Source organism: Elephas maximus, chromosome 3, assembly GCF_024166365.1.
Source record: "Elephas maximus indicus isolate mEleMax1 chromosome 3, mEleMax1 primary haplotype, whole genome shotgun sequence".
Classification (NCBI taxonomy): Eukaryota; Metazoa; Chordata; class Mammalia; order Proboscidea; family Elephantidae; genus Elephas; species Elephas maximus.
Genome location: NC_064821.1, coordinates 121803800 through 121821119, shown reverse-complemented (window position 1 = coordinate 121821119; position 17320 = coordinate 121803800). Strand labels below are relative to the sequence as shown.

At 38.0% G+C, this 17320-nt stretch overlaps 1 protein-coding gene across 2 annotated transcripts in view; it reads left to right on the top strand.

The window, feature by feature from the left end:
* Nucleotides 1–17320, top strand: part of ERICH3 (glutamate rich 3) — a 160703-nt gene that overhangs the window by 124259 nt on the left and 19124 nt on the right. For both annotated transcript variants that reach the window (XM_049879583.1, XM_049879582.1), the window contains one exon: nucleotides 5344–5793. In XM_049879583.1, coding sequence (XP_049735540.1) covers nucleotides 5344–5793 — 450 coding nt within the window. The remainder of the gene's footprint in view (nucleotides 1–5343; nucleotides 5794–17320) is intronic.

The window sequence follows — 17320 nt, the reverse complement described above, 5'->3', positions numbered from 1 at the left end:
AAACCATGCACCACGCGAGTGAGTGAGGAAATGATTGGAAACAAAGATCAGGATCTGTAATTGCTTTAAAATAGACGATATGGCTACTAATTTCAATAAGAGCTTGGCACCATTAGGAGAAGCAACAAAGACCTTACCGAACGTGTGCAGTTGCTCTGTTATGCTTATGCAAAGGAGAGGCAGTGCCCATCTAGATTGCGTAATGTAGAATGTAGTCTCTGTGGAGGCAGGGATCTGGCTTGCCTTTCTTGCCATTGCACCTCCAACACCTAGAACATTGCTTGACACATAGAATGTGTTCGTTGTATATCTAATGAATGAGTGAATCTATACACGGGTAGGAAGGTGAGGACAACTCAGAACCTTAGCTGTGGGATAGGAGAGCAGCGTTCCTCATGAATTTGCTGAACTGGTGTTGATTGTGGAAGTACATGTGGTTGGCTCTTGGTTAGGTGTATATCAAGTGGGAATGATTGATTTTTTTAAGATGCTACCGTTATTATTCAAATCCTTCTATTGCTTCCCAGACCACATGACTAAAAGCTAAAATTGACTAGGCAAGCAGTGTAAACAGTGGGGATTACTGCCTCATAGCTCTAGGGAAAAATATATGTCATTTTTGTGATTACTCACACAGTATTTAGTAAATACTAGGTTTTATAGAGGTTAAAAGCCATGGCTGCTAACCAAAAGGTTGGCAGTTGGAATTTACCAGGCCCTTCTTGGAAACCGTATGGGGCAGTTCTACTACATCCTATAGGGTCACTATGAGTCGGAATCGACTCGATGGCAGTGGGTTTTCTATTAAGTTACTTGGAGCCCTGGTAGCACAATGGTTAAGTGCTCAGTTACTAACGCAGAGATTGGTGGTTCGAACCCAGAGAGCAAGCTCCTCAGGAGAAAGACCTGGTGATCTGCTCCCATAGTGGTTACAGCCTAGAAAACCCTACCTGTAGTTCTACTCTGTCACATGGGGTCGCTATGAGTCATAAATCCACTCTACAGCACACAACAATATTAAGTAACTGAGTGACAAATGTATTTTCATATACATAGTATCACAGTCAGTGTTGGAAATAATTTAAGGAAGGTTTTGATTGTAAAAATCTTTTGCTTTGTATTCATATTGAGTGTTTTAGGGTGTTTCCAATGGACTCTGCAGGCTCTAAAGTGAAGGACAAAATGAAGAGTGACCACTGGAGACTGAAAGAGAGGATAGCCTATGAAGCCCATGAGTTCTGAGTTTTTGGAGACAGCTATTTTCCATTTGTCATCCTTGGTGGTAACTGGAAAATTAGCTAAGAGAAGCAATGGTGGTTCAATGACAGCGGGTATATTTTGTTTGAAGGCCTTCAGTGGGTAGAGGGGTGTTTTGATTTTACTAGTGTGCATGATAAAAGAAATATTTTATAAAACTTGCTACTTTATAGCTAGTGGACACTAAGTTTTATTTAAACTTTCTGGACCTCATTTTTTGGATGTAGAAAAAGAAGATAATAACCATCTCATGGGATTAAATGAGATGTTTATAAAGTGCTTAACTCATTGTTTGGTATACCAAAAACAATAGGTACATAATCATGATCAGGTTTTATCTTTTTCCTCACTAAATGGTAGCTGTAATTACTACTCTTAATGAACTGTGCAGAAGAGTTGGAGGACTCATAGAAAGGAATTTAGCAAAATATACCACAAGTATGATGTCATAGAAGGAAAAAGACTGATTTGACTAGGCTAATTTTTTTTTCTCATGTGATTTCTACAATGACATACAGAGAGCAGGTAAAATTATCCACATTTTACAGTCAAAGATACAGAAGCTTAAGTGTTATTGCTACTTGCCGTCCAGTCATCTGACTCACAGAGACCCCATGTGTACAGAGTAGAACTGCTCCATAGGGTTTTCCAGGATATGACCTTTCAGAAGCAGATTGCCAGGCCTGTCTTCTGAGGTGCCTCTGGGTAGGTTTGAACCACCTATCTTTTGGTTAATAGTCCAGCACTTAACCATATGCCCACCCAGGGACTCAAGAGAAATTAGGTAGCATAACCAAAGTCAGGGCTAATAAGTAGCTGAGTCATGATTTGAACACCTAGATTTGTCTTACATGAAAGTATATTTTATTCCCTCAATCTCATGTTGTTTGAGATAAAATTTTACTACTGGTGATGCAAAGATGGAATAGCTGTCAGTGACATGAAAAGGGGAAACAATGAAGAATTTAAAGAGAGAAAAGTCAGAGATCCTGCTTAGAACATGAAACCATGACGCCAAACTTGCTGGCTTTGGCCAGGGCCTCAAGCAACCAGTGCAGATCATTTCTTCACCTTAAAGACCAATAGCAGAGTCTTCCAGTGCCTGTTCCAGAAGGAAATACAGGAAGGATGAAATAGTGGAGGGCCAGATGTAATGGGGCAAGGGTAGGAGTTTTTACCAACATGCTGCCAAGATAATTTCCCCTCCATGATAATATATATATATATATTCGTTGAAAGTTTCTTTATATGAGTTTCCTTTATATATATATATATATGTAAACTTGCTTTATTCCTAAGAGAATAAATAAAATTAGTTTTGAAATTTCCATTCCATGGCCCTAAAACTGGAACTTTTTTTTTTCTTCTTCTTTCTTTGTTTGGTAGACAGCCTTGCCCCCTGTCTGTATGAAAACGAGAGCAAGAAATGAAAGCGAAACTAAATTAAACACTGAGGTTAGAGAGAAATTTGAAAACCGAAGTGAGTTTATATAGGAGGCCAAGTACCCTCAGCATTTTGGAGCTATCCATTCCCCTAATCTTGCCTCTCTGAAGGAAATTGAAACAGTATGTTTCAGCCTTTTGGAATAAAACAATTAATGTTGTTGTTGTTAGGGGCCCTCGGGTCACTTCCGACTCACACTACTTACACAACAGAACAAGACACTGCCTGCCGGTCCTGCGCCATCCTCACAATCATTGCTATGCTTGAGCCCTTCCTTGCAGCCACGGTGTCACTCCATCTCCTTGAGGGTCTTCCTCTCTTTTGCAGATCCTCTACCAAGAAAAAGAAAGGAAAAAAAAAAAAAGAATAAAAGCTACTAAAGAAAGATTGAGGCACACTTTTTTATTTTTAAGTATGTGGCCAACTCCCAAAGCCAAAGTAGGAGTCATCATGTCAATATTCAGATAGTAGATAATGAAAACGAATATTTTTGGAAGCTCAGGAACAAGTATAACATTGTGACCTAGCTAATTGTTCAAATAATGAACGGCGTTGATTCAATCGATAACAAGTTGTTTTTCTTTTTTAAAAAAAGCAAATTGTTAAGACTAAAGGGAGAGAGAGATCAGAATGGCCAAGGTTTCTGAACAGGTGTAAATAAGCTGGAGAACAACTGTCCTTGATCTGCTGTGTTCCCTACAGAGAGACAGCATATCCAGATTTCATAAAAAGGAGACAAGGAAAGAGTGGCTAAAGTACGTGATTCCTTTGAGATATAACGGTTATCTGGTGCTTGTCAAGGTAGTTGGGAGAGAAGAACAAATGGAATTGTACCTAAGGGGTTCTGTTGCCTAAAGGCTTTTTAGAGTTTGTTTTTGACTGCTGTGTAGCATCTTTCAAATCTTTGTGGAAACTCTGATATGTCTCTGAGACTCCCCTTAAAAAGCTGAGACATGTCCTGGAGAGCCAGTGGGGCTGGAGGGACGAAGAGAAGAGGATAAGGGGAAAGATAAGGCACTTCTTCCCTTAAAGTCTGTGTCAGCTACTACAGCCATCCGTGCAGCTGCCAAGCAAAAATAAAAAGAATAGTAAAAAGACAAAGTAGCACCCAGAGAAGGGAAAGCAACAAAGCTAGGCAGCATTTAAGTGTAGCATATTTCATTTGAAAACGTCTTCTATAAAAAGCAATGGTAGATATTGGCGGTAATTGTACACATGATTGATGTCACTGAATTGTACACGTGAAAGATGTTGAATTGGCAAATGTTGTGTTACATATATTTTTACAAAAAAATTTTAAAAAGCAGTTATAAACAAACCTATTGACTACAAAAGGAAATTTGTATTTATCTGGCATGCAGCAGCGTATGTAGTGACATCTATGCTGTGTGTCTTCCATAAAGAGATTCAGTGTGTATGCTACTTTCTTGGAGAATTTTTAAGTATTTGGGTAGCACGTTAACTATTTTTGGTTACTGGAAGTTTCTAGACTGCCTATCTGTAGCACACATGAGGGTTCTTCTGCCTAGGTCTCCTAGAAGCCCTTTTACTGATTATGTATGTAAAACTCCATCCCCGCTTCCAAGGACAGTCCTTGGTGAGTGGAGTTGCTTTGTCCTCAGGCACAGAGAACCTGGAAGTGCCTCCGAGCCTGTGTCCCCTAAGGTGGACTGTAGACACTCTCTGAGTGCTGTAAAAGTATAAAAGCCCAGCATCTGTCCTCAAGGGAGAACAAGCTCCAATGTAATTTACATTTCACAGATCCCTGTGGGATCAGGCTGAGGCTGGGATGTTGTTTGAAATAGCACCCTTGATTGACTTCTTCCCCTTCACTGCTCTGCTTCCCCTACTCCCTTAAGAGATTCTCCTGGAGCACTTCTTTAATAAACCCCCCTGCGCCTGAATCCTCATCTCATCATCTTTTTTCTGAGGAACACAACCTAAGGCAACATCTCCTTCTACACACACCTGATTGGTCTGAGAACCATCTCGAGCATCACCTTGAAACATTCATTGTATGTAAACCCAATACTGTCAAGTCGATTCCAACTCGTAGTGACCCTATAGTTCAGAGTAGAACTTCCCCATAGGGTTCCCAAGGATTGATTAGTGAATTTGAACCACCGACCACTTGGTTAGCAGCTAATGTTAACCACTGTGCAACCAGGGTAGGTACTATGAAAATGGGTATATCTTCTTACCACACACAGCTACCAGAGTATATTAGGATGCTGGGGTGTTTTGGTAGATAAAAATTTAAATTTCATGCACAGAAAATACCATGGCTATACAAAAGAATAATCAAATAAATGTTTTTGCCAGCCAAACAAAGGATTGACCAATGTTTTCTATAACAAAGTACATATTTATAAAGATTTTCTAATAAAATGATTTTCAAAGCAAAACAATAGGATTGGTTTTCAGTTAAATGCAATTTCTGATTAAAAAGTTTTATAGACTCATGGATTCATAGTTTGCTTTTTTAATCATGACTTTTATGTGCAGTATATGGGAGTAAGGTATCAAATCTAATAAAATGTATTAATTTATTTTTTATATTATCAACTGCTAATACAGTTACTACAATTAAACCAACTGCTTTATGGAAATACAATGATGTCATCATTTAAATTTTTTTATAGATAGAAAAACTGCTTCATCAGCCTCATCCAGAAGTCACCGAAATTCTAGTTGCAGTGAAGACGAATCTTCAGTGGAGGACAGGGATGCCCACAATGAAAACAGTCCAGAAGAAGGTGCCAGAAGCTCATCTTCTCAGGAGATGAATGAAAATGATGAGCCAGGAAAATCCCATCTTCCAACTGGTGAATCCCTAGAAATTGAAACTGAAGACCAAAAACTAAAAAAAGCAAATGTGGAGATCAAGCCAGTGTTAATAGAGGAAAGCTCTGAGAATGTTAAAGAAGAAATGGAGAAAGGGGCCCAAGTGATTGCAGAGGGCATATCTGCCATGTCCAGGGATCATCTTTCCAAGGAAGAAAAGGAAAAGCATAAGAGTAAGCTTTGGGAAGGAAGCATTGCTAAGGCAAAGGATGAAAAGGCAGGTGCCCCTGGGGTAGATAAAGAAGGTGGTAAGTATGGCCATTGAGTTGAGCCACCGTTGTCCTTGCGCATGGAAGTTGATTTGCTCATTGCATTCTGCCAACGCTTGGGGTGTACAATTGTGATAATGCCGGAGACATTAAATTCTTTTCCTGTTTCTCTCTTTGTTACATAATCATAAATGTATTTTCTGCTTGCTGTTTTCCTTCTATTGCATTTTGAAAATTACTTGATAATGCTTATGTAGCCTGTTTCATATTTTCTGTAAATTTTTTCTATAGTAATTCTATCTCAAGAATCAAATAAAACACAATGTATGTCTGAAGGCAAGGATATGTGTGGCTTTTTAGAGGTTATTTAATACTAGCAATGCCACTTGTTCTTAACTATATATGCATTTACATATACATAACTGACATTGATCAGCTGCTTGCTACATACCAGGCACTATCCTAAATGCTTACATGTATTAACTCATTTAATCCTGACAACAGTCCAGTCTTCCCAAAATTAGGTTCTGTTATTGTCATCTCTTTTTTGCTGATGAAGAAATTGTGGCTTGGAGAGGTTAAATAAATTTCCAAGGATTATATAGCTAATACGGGGCAGTCCCACGATTTGAATACAGGCCAAATAGAACCAAAATTCCTAAAGATTTCCTATTTTATTTGTGCAATTTAGATCAAAATACGAAAATTTAATAAAAATTCCAAACTTTGAATACAGGCCAAATAGAACCAAAATTCCTAAAGATTTCCTATTTTATCTGTGCAATTTAGATCAAAATACGAAAATTTAATAAAAATTCCAAACTTCCTTTTGAGTTTCTCTCTGAAACTGATTACTTCTCGATCCGTGGGTTTCCTGGTAATGTAGGTGGCTCCATTTGACATGGGGAAGAATGAGGGGTGTCAGAATAATCAGTCCCCAGTACCTTGGACAAATGGAAGGTCTTATACTTTTCTCAACTTTAGGAGGACAGTTAAGGGACTGAGTTGTGTCCTGTGGACAGAGCAATTGGATTGTGCCTGCCAGATACCTGGATCTCACATAGACACCCTGTGCTCTGTACTGGGTACCATAGCCTTTTCCTGCTCTCTCTCATCGTCTCCTCCTGCCAGCATGGTGGGCATTCTTCCTATTTCCAAGATATAATTTTGTTTTCACATTTTAATATTTCTAAAATCCAGCTGTGTTTTAAAATTTATGAATATGTTCAGTGTCTATAATGTTTCTTTTAAAAACTCAGTGCTGTTGAGTTGATTTCAACTCATAACGACTCTGTAGGACAGAGTAAAACTGCCCCCGTAGGTTTCAAAGGTTGTAAATCTTCAAGAAAGCAGGCTGCCACAGCTCTCTCCCATGGAGCAGCTGGTGGGTTCAAACCACCAAGCTTTTGGTTAGCAACAAAGTACTTAACAACTGTATGACCAGGCCTCCTCAATGTTTCTTTTAGGCCCTTAAAATCTGTTACTAAACCACCGGAACCTGCCTCTAAGAATGGAGGATATTGAATAACTATCTTTTAATTCAAGTATTATTAACTTCCTTCCATGTGAAAGGCAGCATGGTTGATAAGAAATGTGTAACGGGGTGTTTCTCTTATGAAATGTTAGGAAGAAGGGCTGGCACATACATGACTGGACAGAGACCAGTAGTGATAAGTACAATCAGAGAAAATATGAAAGCTATGGGGCTTCAAAGGAAGAGAAGTCTTATTTGGTTAAGGACATCTTGAAAGGTTTCATGCAGGAAGTGTTCAAGGAAGACTTTAAAACTTAGGTAAGACTTTGAAGGTGAGATGCAGGAAGATAAATGCATTCCTGAGAGTGGGGTGTAACAAGGGACATGACCTTGGCATAAGTTATTGAAAATAATTCTAGAATGAAGATTAGCAAACTATGTCCCATGGACCAAATTCAGCCTACTATCTGTTTTTGTACGTCTTGCGAACTACAGTTTTTACATTTTTAAATAGTTGAAAAAATCAAAGGAAGAATATTTCATGAAGTGGAGATTTTATAAAATTCAAATTTCAATGTCTATAAATAAAGTTTTATTGGAACACAGCCCTGCCCATTTGTTTACGAATCATCAATGGCTACTTTTGCATTAGAATGACAGTGTTCAGTTGTTACAACACAGATCCCAAGGCCCAAAAATCCTAAGTATTTACTATCTGACTCTTTACGGAAAAAGTTTGCCCACATCTGCCCTAGAATTATAACACAAAGACTCCCAATATTTTCAAAAGGAGTTTCGTCATATATGTGTCAAAATCTTGCTAAAGTATTTTTGAAGCCCTTGTTGTTGTTGTTGTTAGGCGCTGTTGAGTCGGTTCCGACTCATAGAGACCGTATGCACAACAGAATGAAACACTGACCAGTCCTGAGCCACCCTTACAATCATTATTATGCTTGAGCTCCTTGTTGCAGCCTCTGCGTCAACCCACCTCGTTGAGGGTCTTCCTCTTTTCCGCTTGACCCTGTACTCTGCCAAGCATGATGTCCTTCTCCAGGAACTGATCCCTCCTGACAACATGTCCAAACTATGTGAGACGCAGTCTCGCCATCCTTGCCTCTAAGGAGCGTTCTGGCTGTAATTCTTCCAAGACAGATTTGTTCGTTCTTTTGGCCGTCCATGGTATATCAATATTCTTTGCCAACACGACAACTCAAAGGCATCAATTCTTCTTCGGTCTTCCATATTTACTGCCCAGCTTTCACATGCATATGATGCGATTGAAAACACCATGGCTTGGGTCAGGCGCACCTTAGTCTTCAAGGTGACATCTTTGGTCTTCAACACTTTAAAGAGGTCCTTTGCAGCAGATTTACCCAATGCAATGAGTCTTTTGATTTCTTGACTGCTGCTTCCATGGCTGTTGATTGTGGATCCAAGTAAAATGAGATATTTGACGACTTCAGTCCTTTCTCCGTTTATCATGATGTTGCTCACGGGTCCAGTTGTGAGGATTTTTGTTTTCTTTATGTTGAGGTGCAATCCATACTGAAGGCTGTGGTCTTTGATCTTCATTAGTAAGTGCTTCAAGTCCTCTTCACTTTCAGCAAGCAAGGTTGTGTCATCTGCATAACGCAGGTTGTTAATCAGTCTTCCTTCAATCCTGATGCCCCATTCTTCTTCATATAGTCCAGCTTCTCATATTATTTGCTCAGCATACAGATTGAATGGGTACGGTGAAGGAATACAACCCTGACACACACCTTTCCTGACTTCAAACCAATCGATATCCCCTCGTTCTGTCCGAACAACTGCCTCTTGATCTATGTAAAAGTTCCTCACGAGCACAATTAAGTGTTCTGGAATTCCCATTCTTCGCAATGTTATCCATAGTTTGTTATGATCCACACAGTCAAATGCCTTTGCATAGTCAGTAAAACACACATAAACATCCTTCTGGTATTCTCTGTTTTCTTCCAGGATCCATCTGACATCAGCAATGATATCCCTGGTTCCACGTCCTCTTCTGAAACCAGCTTGAATTTCTGGCAGTTCCTTGTCGATGCACTGCTGCAGCCGTTTTTGAGCGATCTCCCGCAAAATTTTGCTTGAATGTGACATTAATGATATTGTTCTATAATTTCCACATTTGGTTGGGATCGCCTTTCTTGGGAATAGGCATAAATATGGGTCTCTTCCAGTCAGTTGGCCAGGAAGCTGTCTTCCATATTCCTTGGCATAGATGAGTGAGCACCTCCAGCGCTGCATCCGTTTGTTGAAACATCTCAATTGATATTCCAATAATTCCTGGAACCTTGTTTTTTTCACCAATGCCTTCAGAGCAGCTTGGACTTCTTCCTCCAGTACCATCGGTTCCTGATCATATGCCACCTCTTGAAATGGTTGAACATTGACTAATTCTTTTTGGTATAATGACTCTGTGCATTCCTTCCATCTCCTTTTGATGCTTCCTGAGTCATTTAATGTTTTCCGCATAAACTCCTTCACTATTGCAACTCGAGACTTGAATTTTTTCTTCAGTTCTTTCAGCTTGAGAAATGCCGAATGTGCTCTTCCCTTTTGGTTTTCCATCTCCAGCTCTTTGCCCACTAACCATAAGACCCACTGCCTTTGCTACAGCTGCTAACCAAAGGGTTGGCAGTTCGAATCCACCAGGCGCTCCTTGGAAAATCTATGGGGCAGTTCTTCTCTGTCCTATAGGGTCGCTATGAGTTGGAATCGACTCGACGGCACTAGGGTGATGGAATTGTTTTGAGACCCGTTGAGTGTAATTGATGTTTTTAAAGTCCTTTTAAAACTTTTGGGTATGCGGCAATTTTTCAGCCTATACATATTTTCGGAGAATGTCATCCAAATAAATCTACATACTTTTCAGATCATACAACATTTGGGGAATGACTAAATCTAGGGAAGTAGTATTTCCGTGTTGTTTCTTTATGATACTACATCTTTATACCTTTGTCTTCTCTTAAGAGTGATCAAGTTGTTCCTGCAGCACAGTCCTCACCTACAAACTGTGAGAAGAGAGAAAACTTGCTACCATTTGTGGGATTGAATAATCTTGGCAATACTTGTTATCTTAATAGTATACTTCAGGTAAATTGACAACTTTTCTATATGATAAAACTTTAGTAGGCATAGGCTTTTAGTAGAATAATCTAACATTTAATGTTTCTGAGACTTTCAGATTATTAGAGGATTTTAAGGAGCCCTGGTGGTTAAGTGCTCAGTTCTTTACTTTGGCTTCTTGAGCCACACTTTGAAATCTTCTGTTCAGTTCTTTTACTTCATCAATTCTTCCTTTTGCTTTAGCTGCTCAAAGCTCAAGAGCAAGTTTCAGAGTCTCCTCTGACATCCGTCTTGGTCTTTTCTTTCTTTCCTGTCTTTTCAGTGACCTCTTGCTTTCTTCATGTATGATGTCCTTGATGTCATTCCACAACTCGTGTGGTCTTCGGTCACTAATGTTCAATGTGTCAAATCTATTCTTCAGATGGTCTGTAAATTCAGGTGGAATACACTCAAGGTCATATTTTTGCTCTTGTGGACTTGCTCTGATTTTTTTCAGTTTCAGCTTGAACTTGCATAAGAGCAATTGATGGCCTGATCCATCGTCAGCCCCTGGCCTTGTTCTGACTGATGATATTGAGCTTTTCCGTTGTCTCTTTTCACAGATGTAGTCAATTTGATTTCTGTGTGTTCCCTTTGGTGAGGTCCATGTGTATAGTTGCCATTTATGATGGTAAAAGAAGGTATTTGCGATGAAGAAGTCTTTGTTTTTGCAAAATTCTATCATTTGATCTCCGGCATTGATTCTATCACCAAGGCCGTATTTTCCAGCTACTGATCCTTCTTTGTTTCCAACTTTCACATTCCAATCAACAGTGATTACCAATGCATCTCGATTGCATGTTCCATCAATTTCAGACTGCAGAAGCTGATAAAAATTATCTATTTCTTCATCTTTGGCCCTAGTGGTTGGTGAGTAAATTTGAATAATAGTCGTATTAACTGGTCTTCCTTGTAGGCGTATGGATATTATCCTATCACTGACAGGGTTGTACTTCAGGATAGATCTTGAAATGTTCTTCTTGACGATGAATGCGACACCATTCCTCTTCAAGATGTCATTCCCGGCATAGTAGACTATATGATTGTCCGATCAAAATGGCTAATACCAGTCCATTTCAGCTCACTAATGCCTAGGATATCGATGTTTATGCATTCTATTTCTTTTTTGATGATTTCCAATTTTCCTAGATTCATACTTCGTACATTCCAGGTTCCGATTATTAATGGATGTTTGTAGCTGTTTCTTCTCATTATGAGTCGTGCCACATCAGCAAATGAAGGTCCTGAAAGCTTGACTCCATTCACATCATTAAGGTTGACTCTACTTTGAGGAGGCAGCTCTTCCTCAGTCATCTTTTGAGTGCCTTTCAACCTGGAGGGCTCATCTTCCAGCACTATATCAGACAATGTTCCATGGCTATTCATAAGGTTTTCACTGGCTAATGCTTTTCAAAATTAGGCTGCCGGGTCCTTCTTCCAAGTCTGTCTTAGTCTGGAAGCTCAGCTGAAACCTGTCCTCCATGGGTGAGCCTGCTGGTATCTGAATACTGGTGGCATAGCTTCCAGCATCACAGCAACACACAAGCCCCCACTGTACGACAAACTGACAAACACATGGGGGTTGAAACCCTTGTATACAAGAATTCAAATCTTTGATCGTGAATTTCATTGTTAAATTCTTCGTATATGTGCAATATAGAAAATTTGTACAATTTGGCAAGCTGCTCCTCAAATAAGGTAGAGATGTTAAATATTAGTTGTGACATTGACATGATTTTTTTTTTTCTATTTCCACATCAGAAATCTAGATTGTTTGCCTGGGTTTATGTAAGTAAACATCTCTTTACTTACGTAAAATAGGGAGCCTGTAATGTAGGCTGTAACTAGGTGATGGCAGAATAGCAGAGATGCCAGACTGTGATCATGTCACCTAGACGAGAGTAGTTTTGTTCGTTTGTCTTGTTTTTATTTGTTTGTTTTGGATTTGTGAAGCCCAAACTGTACTGCTTTATTATTTTTCTCAAGTACCCTGGGAATCCTGTGTTCTTCACTTTACAGCATCTATAGTCTTATAGTTTTAAAACATTTTGTTATCCTTTTATTAAGGTGCATTTCACACTAGATGGCTACGTTTGTGACCTTTTATCTTTGTAAAACTCTAATATATGTACCAACTCCCTTTATTAATGTTTATTTTTCATTATTAGCTTATTGTTTACATATGAAATAACATTAAAAATAGAAAAACATATTTTTGAAAAATTGTGTTTATCACACACAAAATATCACTTTCAACATTTGGTCAGGCTTTTTATTTCTAAACTTAAGAGTTTACAAAGTATATTATCATAGTTCTGTAAAATGTTGTATTCTACTTTTTATTCTTAACTTTGTAAATAGTTTACATATTATTATGTAGTTTTTATAGACATGTTTAAAGCATATTTATTATTCCACCCTGTGCTTTTCTCATGATTTAGCCATTTCCCTATTGTCGAATATTTTTATTTTTCCTATTTTCACTAATTATCAGTAATATTTTAGTGAATATTTTATTACCTAAGGTAATAGCAAATTTATAATTATTTTCTTCAGATAGGTTTCCAGGTGTATAATTTCTGGATCAAAGGTTATAGACATTTTAAGGTTTTTGATAAACTTTTTTTCTTACAAAAGTTTGGTTAAGAAGTTCAAATATTACAGAGTAGATAAAAACAAAGTGAAGAGCTAGCATCCTCCTCATCCAACCTCTTCTCTTTTTTCTCTAGAGATAATTGTGCAAAACAGTTTTTGTGTGTGTATGTGCATAATTCCAGAAATTTCTAGGTAAATAAAAAAACCTATATATTACTTATAAATGTATAATTTTTATACACAAATGGAAACATACTGTTTACTAACACGATATCTTGGCTATCTTTTCACATCAGCACATATAATTCCATTTTATTCTTATTTAGCTTACGTAGTTATTCCATTGTATTGCCTTAGCATTTTACAACTTTGCAAATTTAGTTAAAAGGTTCTGCCTTCTGTGCAAGAACTCATAGTTTTGTTCTATTGCCCATTTTCCATAAAAGAACAAAATTTCAGGGTTACGGAAGCCAGAAGCAGAGCATATAAATCTCCCTGGAGATAAAACATTAATAGATAAAACTAAGCAAGGGCCATGTGAAATATGCAGAATGATGTAGGAAGATCAATGCTATAAAGGCCTAAGGATAACAGTTGGGTGCTAATGTTTTTAAATGTAAATTCTCGGGGGAATAATGCAATAAATTTGTAAATACTTAAAGTAGTGGATTAAGAGAAGTCATAAATATTCTGGAAGATTTTTATATGAATAAAAATCTCTTAAGAGTAATTCAGATAAAATCAGTCAGGTCTCAACTGCATAGTCATTATAGTTATATAGATGCCAAGCAAAGAGATTATAGCTAGTTCCTCTTTCTTGAGTGTTTAGTGAGATTGTTCAAGGAGAGAGGGATGGATCCACAGTTACATGCTTGATATGGAGGGCCATGTAGGTAGCTATGCTACAAAATACAGCTTATGTAAATTAGACCAGAAGGCTGATGAAGTCATAAGATTTAAATATGTATATTTTACTTGAAGCCCTCATGGCACAACGTTTAAGAGCTCAGCTGCTAACCAAAAGGTCACCGGTTCGAATCCACCAGCATCTCCTTGGAAACCATATGTGGCAGTTCTACTCTGTCCTATAGGGTTGCTATGAGTTGGAATTGACTTGATGGTAATGGATTTGGTTTATATTTTACTTAGACCCCTGAAAGAACCTTAGGTCAAAATGAAACAGGAACTAAGATAATGTGTAAAGGACTGTCATATTTGCATGGTACTGAACTAATCATTTTTTAATTAGACTTAGAATAAAAACTAATTATGTTAAGAATAAATATATAAACTAAAAAATTACATACAATTAATGATCTTTTGTTTTATTAGTCTTTAAACTAATACAGAAGGAGATCTGGTGGCAGAGTGATTAAGCACTCAGCTACTAACCAAAAGGTCGATGGTTCAAATCCACCAGCCACTCCCCTGGAGAAAGACCTAGTGATCTACTTCCATAAAGATTGTGTTATGTGTTGTTAGGTGCCATCAAGTCAGTTCTGACTCATAGTGACCCTATGTACAACAGAATGAAACACTGCCGAGCCTTATACTATCCTCACAATTGTTGCTATGTTTGCGCCCATTGCTGCAGCCACTGTGTCAATACCTGTCATTGAGGGTCTTTCTCTTTTTCACTGACCATCTATCTAACCAAGCATGATGTCCTCCTCCAGGGACTAGTCCCCCTGGTATCTTGTCCAAAGTACATGAGACGAAGTCTCTCCATCCTCGATTCCAAGGATCACTCTGGCTGCACTTCATCCAGGATAGACTTGTTCATTCTTCTGGCAGTCCATAGTATATTTAACATTCTTTGCTAAGACCATAATTCAAAGGCATCGATTCTTCTTTGGTCTTCACTATTCATTGCCCAGCTTTCACATGCATATGAGGCTATTGAAAATACCATGGCTTGAGTCAGGCACACCTTAGTCCTCAAAGTTACATCTTTGCTTTTTAATACTTTAAAAAGGTCTTTTGCAGCAGATTTGCCCAATGCAATACATTGTTTGATTTCTTGACTGCTGCTTCCATAGGTGTTGACTGTGGATCCAAGTAAAATGAAATCCTTGACAACTTTAATCTTTTCTCCATTTATCATGATGTTGCTTATTGGTCCAGTTGTGAGGATTTTTGTTTTCTTTATGTTGAGGTGTAAGTCCATACTGAAAGCTGTAGACTTAGATCTTCCTCAGTAAGTGCTTTAAGTCCTCTTCACTTTCAGCAAGCAAGGTTGTGTCATCTGCTTACTGCAGGTTGTTAATGAGCCTTCCACCAATCCTGATGGCATGTTCATCTTCATATAGTCCAGCGTCTTGGATTATTTGCTCAGCATACAGATTGAATAAGTATTGTGAAAGAATACAACCTGTAAAGATTACAGCCTTGGAAACCCTATGGGGGCAGTTCTACTCTGTTTTGTAGGGTCACTATAAGTTGGAATCAACTTGACCGTTGTGGGTTACGTTTTTAAGCTAATACAACTTTATCTGAATTGTTTTAAGATCATGGCAGTTGATAAAGAGGTAGAAGAATAGTCCTTGCCTTCATACCTTTCAGGTTGGTAACATAAAATGTTATTTCCTTCTATTTTATATTTCTGATTTAATTGGGCCTTTTTCAGTCCACCAAAAAATCAGGTGAATTGATATAAAAGATGTTTTGTATGCAGTGAAGTGGATAAAGCAAAGATTATAATTACTAGCTGCAATGAAATAATGGCCTTGGGAGTTAATTCAATATTGTAGGACATAGTTTTATTTCAGTGTCTTTATTTTTCTCTGTTATTTTCAGGTTAAGCTGCTTTAATGTATTATAACAACATTTGCATTATGTTCTAGTGGTAAAATAATTCAGGTACATTAATTTGTGAGATTAATATAATTTATAAATTACAAATATAAATAAAAAAATAAGGAGCCTGGGATAGGCTATTTTAATATAAATTATATAGAGGAGTATAACCATTTTGTGTTTTCATATGTGGGTCAGGAAAAGTCATAGTATTTGGCCAAGTAATATAAAACTAAATAATGTTATAACTAAAGTAAAATACAATTTTGTCATCGTGTAGGCAGGATAAAATGGTTCTGATGAAAGAAAGATAAAATCATGTGTCATGAGTTGAGTTCTAATTAGGATTTCTGAATGAATTGTGAAAGTGTAATGCAGTTGTTTGTTTCAATGGATTGTTTTCTGTCAAATAGTTATTGAGTGTTTGTTTTATTCCACACACTTTTTCGGTGTGAACACAACAAAATACCTTCCTACATAGAGCTTATATTCTAATGGGGAGATGTGCCTAACAAGTGAGAAGTAAACAAATAATGGGTTATGGGCCTAAATGCTAGAAGAAAATAAAGTAGTAGGTTTATGTGACTTAAGTGCTCGAAGAAAAATAAAGCGGGTAAGGGGATAGAAGGAGTTTCTGGGTAGCCCAAAGGTTAAGCCCTTGATAGCTAGGTGAAAAGTTGGTGGTTCGAACACACCCAGAGGTACCTCAAAAGACAGGCCTGGTGATCTGCTTCTGAAAGGCCACAGCCTTAAAACCCTATGGAGCAATTCTACTCTGCAACACATGGGGTAGCCATGAGTCAGAATCAACTCAATAGTAACTAGCAACAACAACAAGGGGGTAGAATAATGAGGCTTGAGGAGAGGTGTCATTTAGGGGAAACTTCTCTGATGAGGGGCCATGTAAGCAGAGATCTGAAGGAAGTGCAGATATCATCTGAAGAAAGAGCACATGAGGCAGAGGGAACGAGGGCACGGGCACTAAGTTGTTGAGTGAAGGATTCAGAAAAGAAGCCAATATTATAGAAGTGGAGTGGACAAGGGATAGAGTGATAGAAAATGGGTTCAGAAAGAGAAACTAGTAGACTGTGAAAATGATTTTTTTCTGGTAGATTGTGGGAAGGGTTTTTTTTCTGAGATAGGAAGACATTGGGAAGATTTGAGGAGACAAATGACATGATCTGAAAGTTTTGAGATTATTCCGGCTACTCTGTGGAGAACAGTCTAATTTTCTGCTACTGTTATCTTTGAACAGCTGTGGTCTTGAGTTTGTAATTAATCCTGGGTTCTGTGGGCCATGTTTCATTGTCAAAGGTAGCACAAGAACATCTTTACTGGGTAGGTAGATGATGGTAGTCATGAATTGTGTCATGGTGAGTTGTTGGGAGGATAATTGATTGGCTACACAAAGAATGGTCAAAGCACAGGAATTGTTTTCAAGGTGACCAAGTACTTGGAATAAACTTGAGTATATCATATATCTTTACTCTGTTCTACGGTCTTTTTACATTCTTAAAATTCAGATGAAAAATTCCTGGCAAAACTCACTTCTGATGGTGAATCTGGACATGTTTT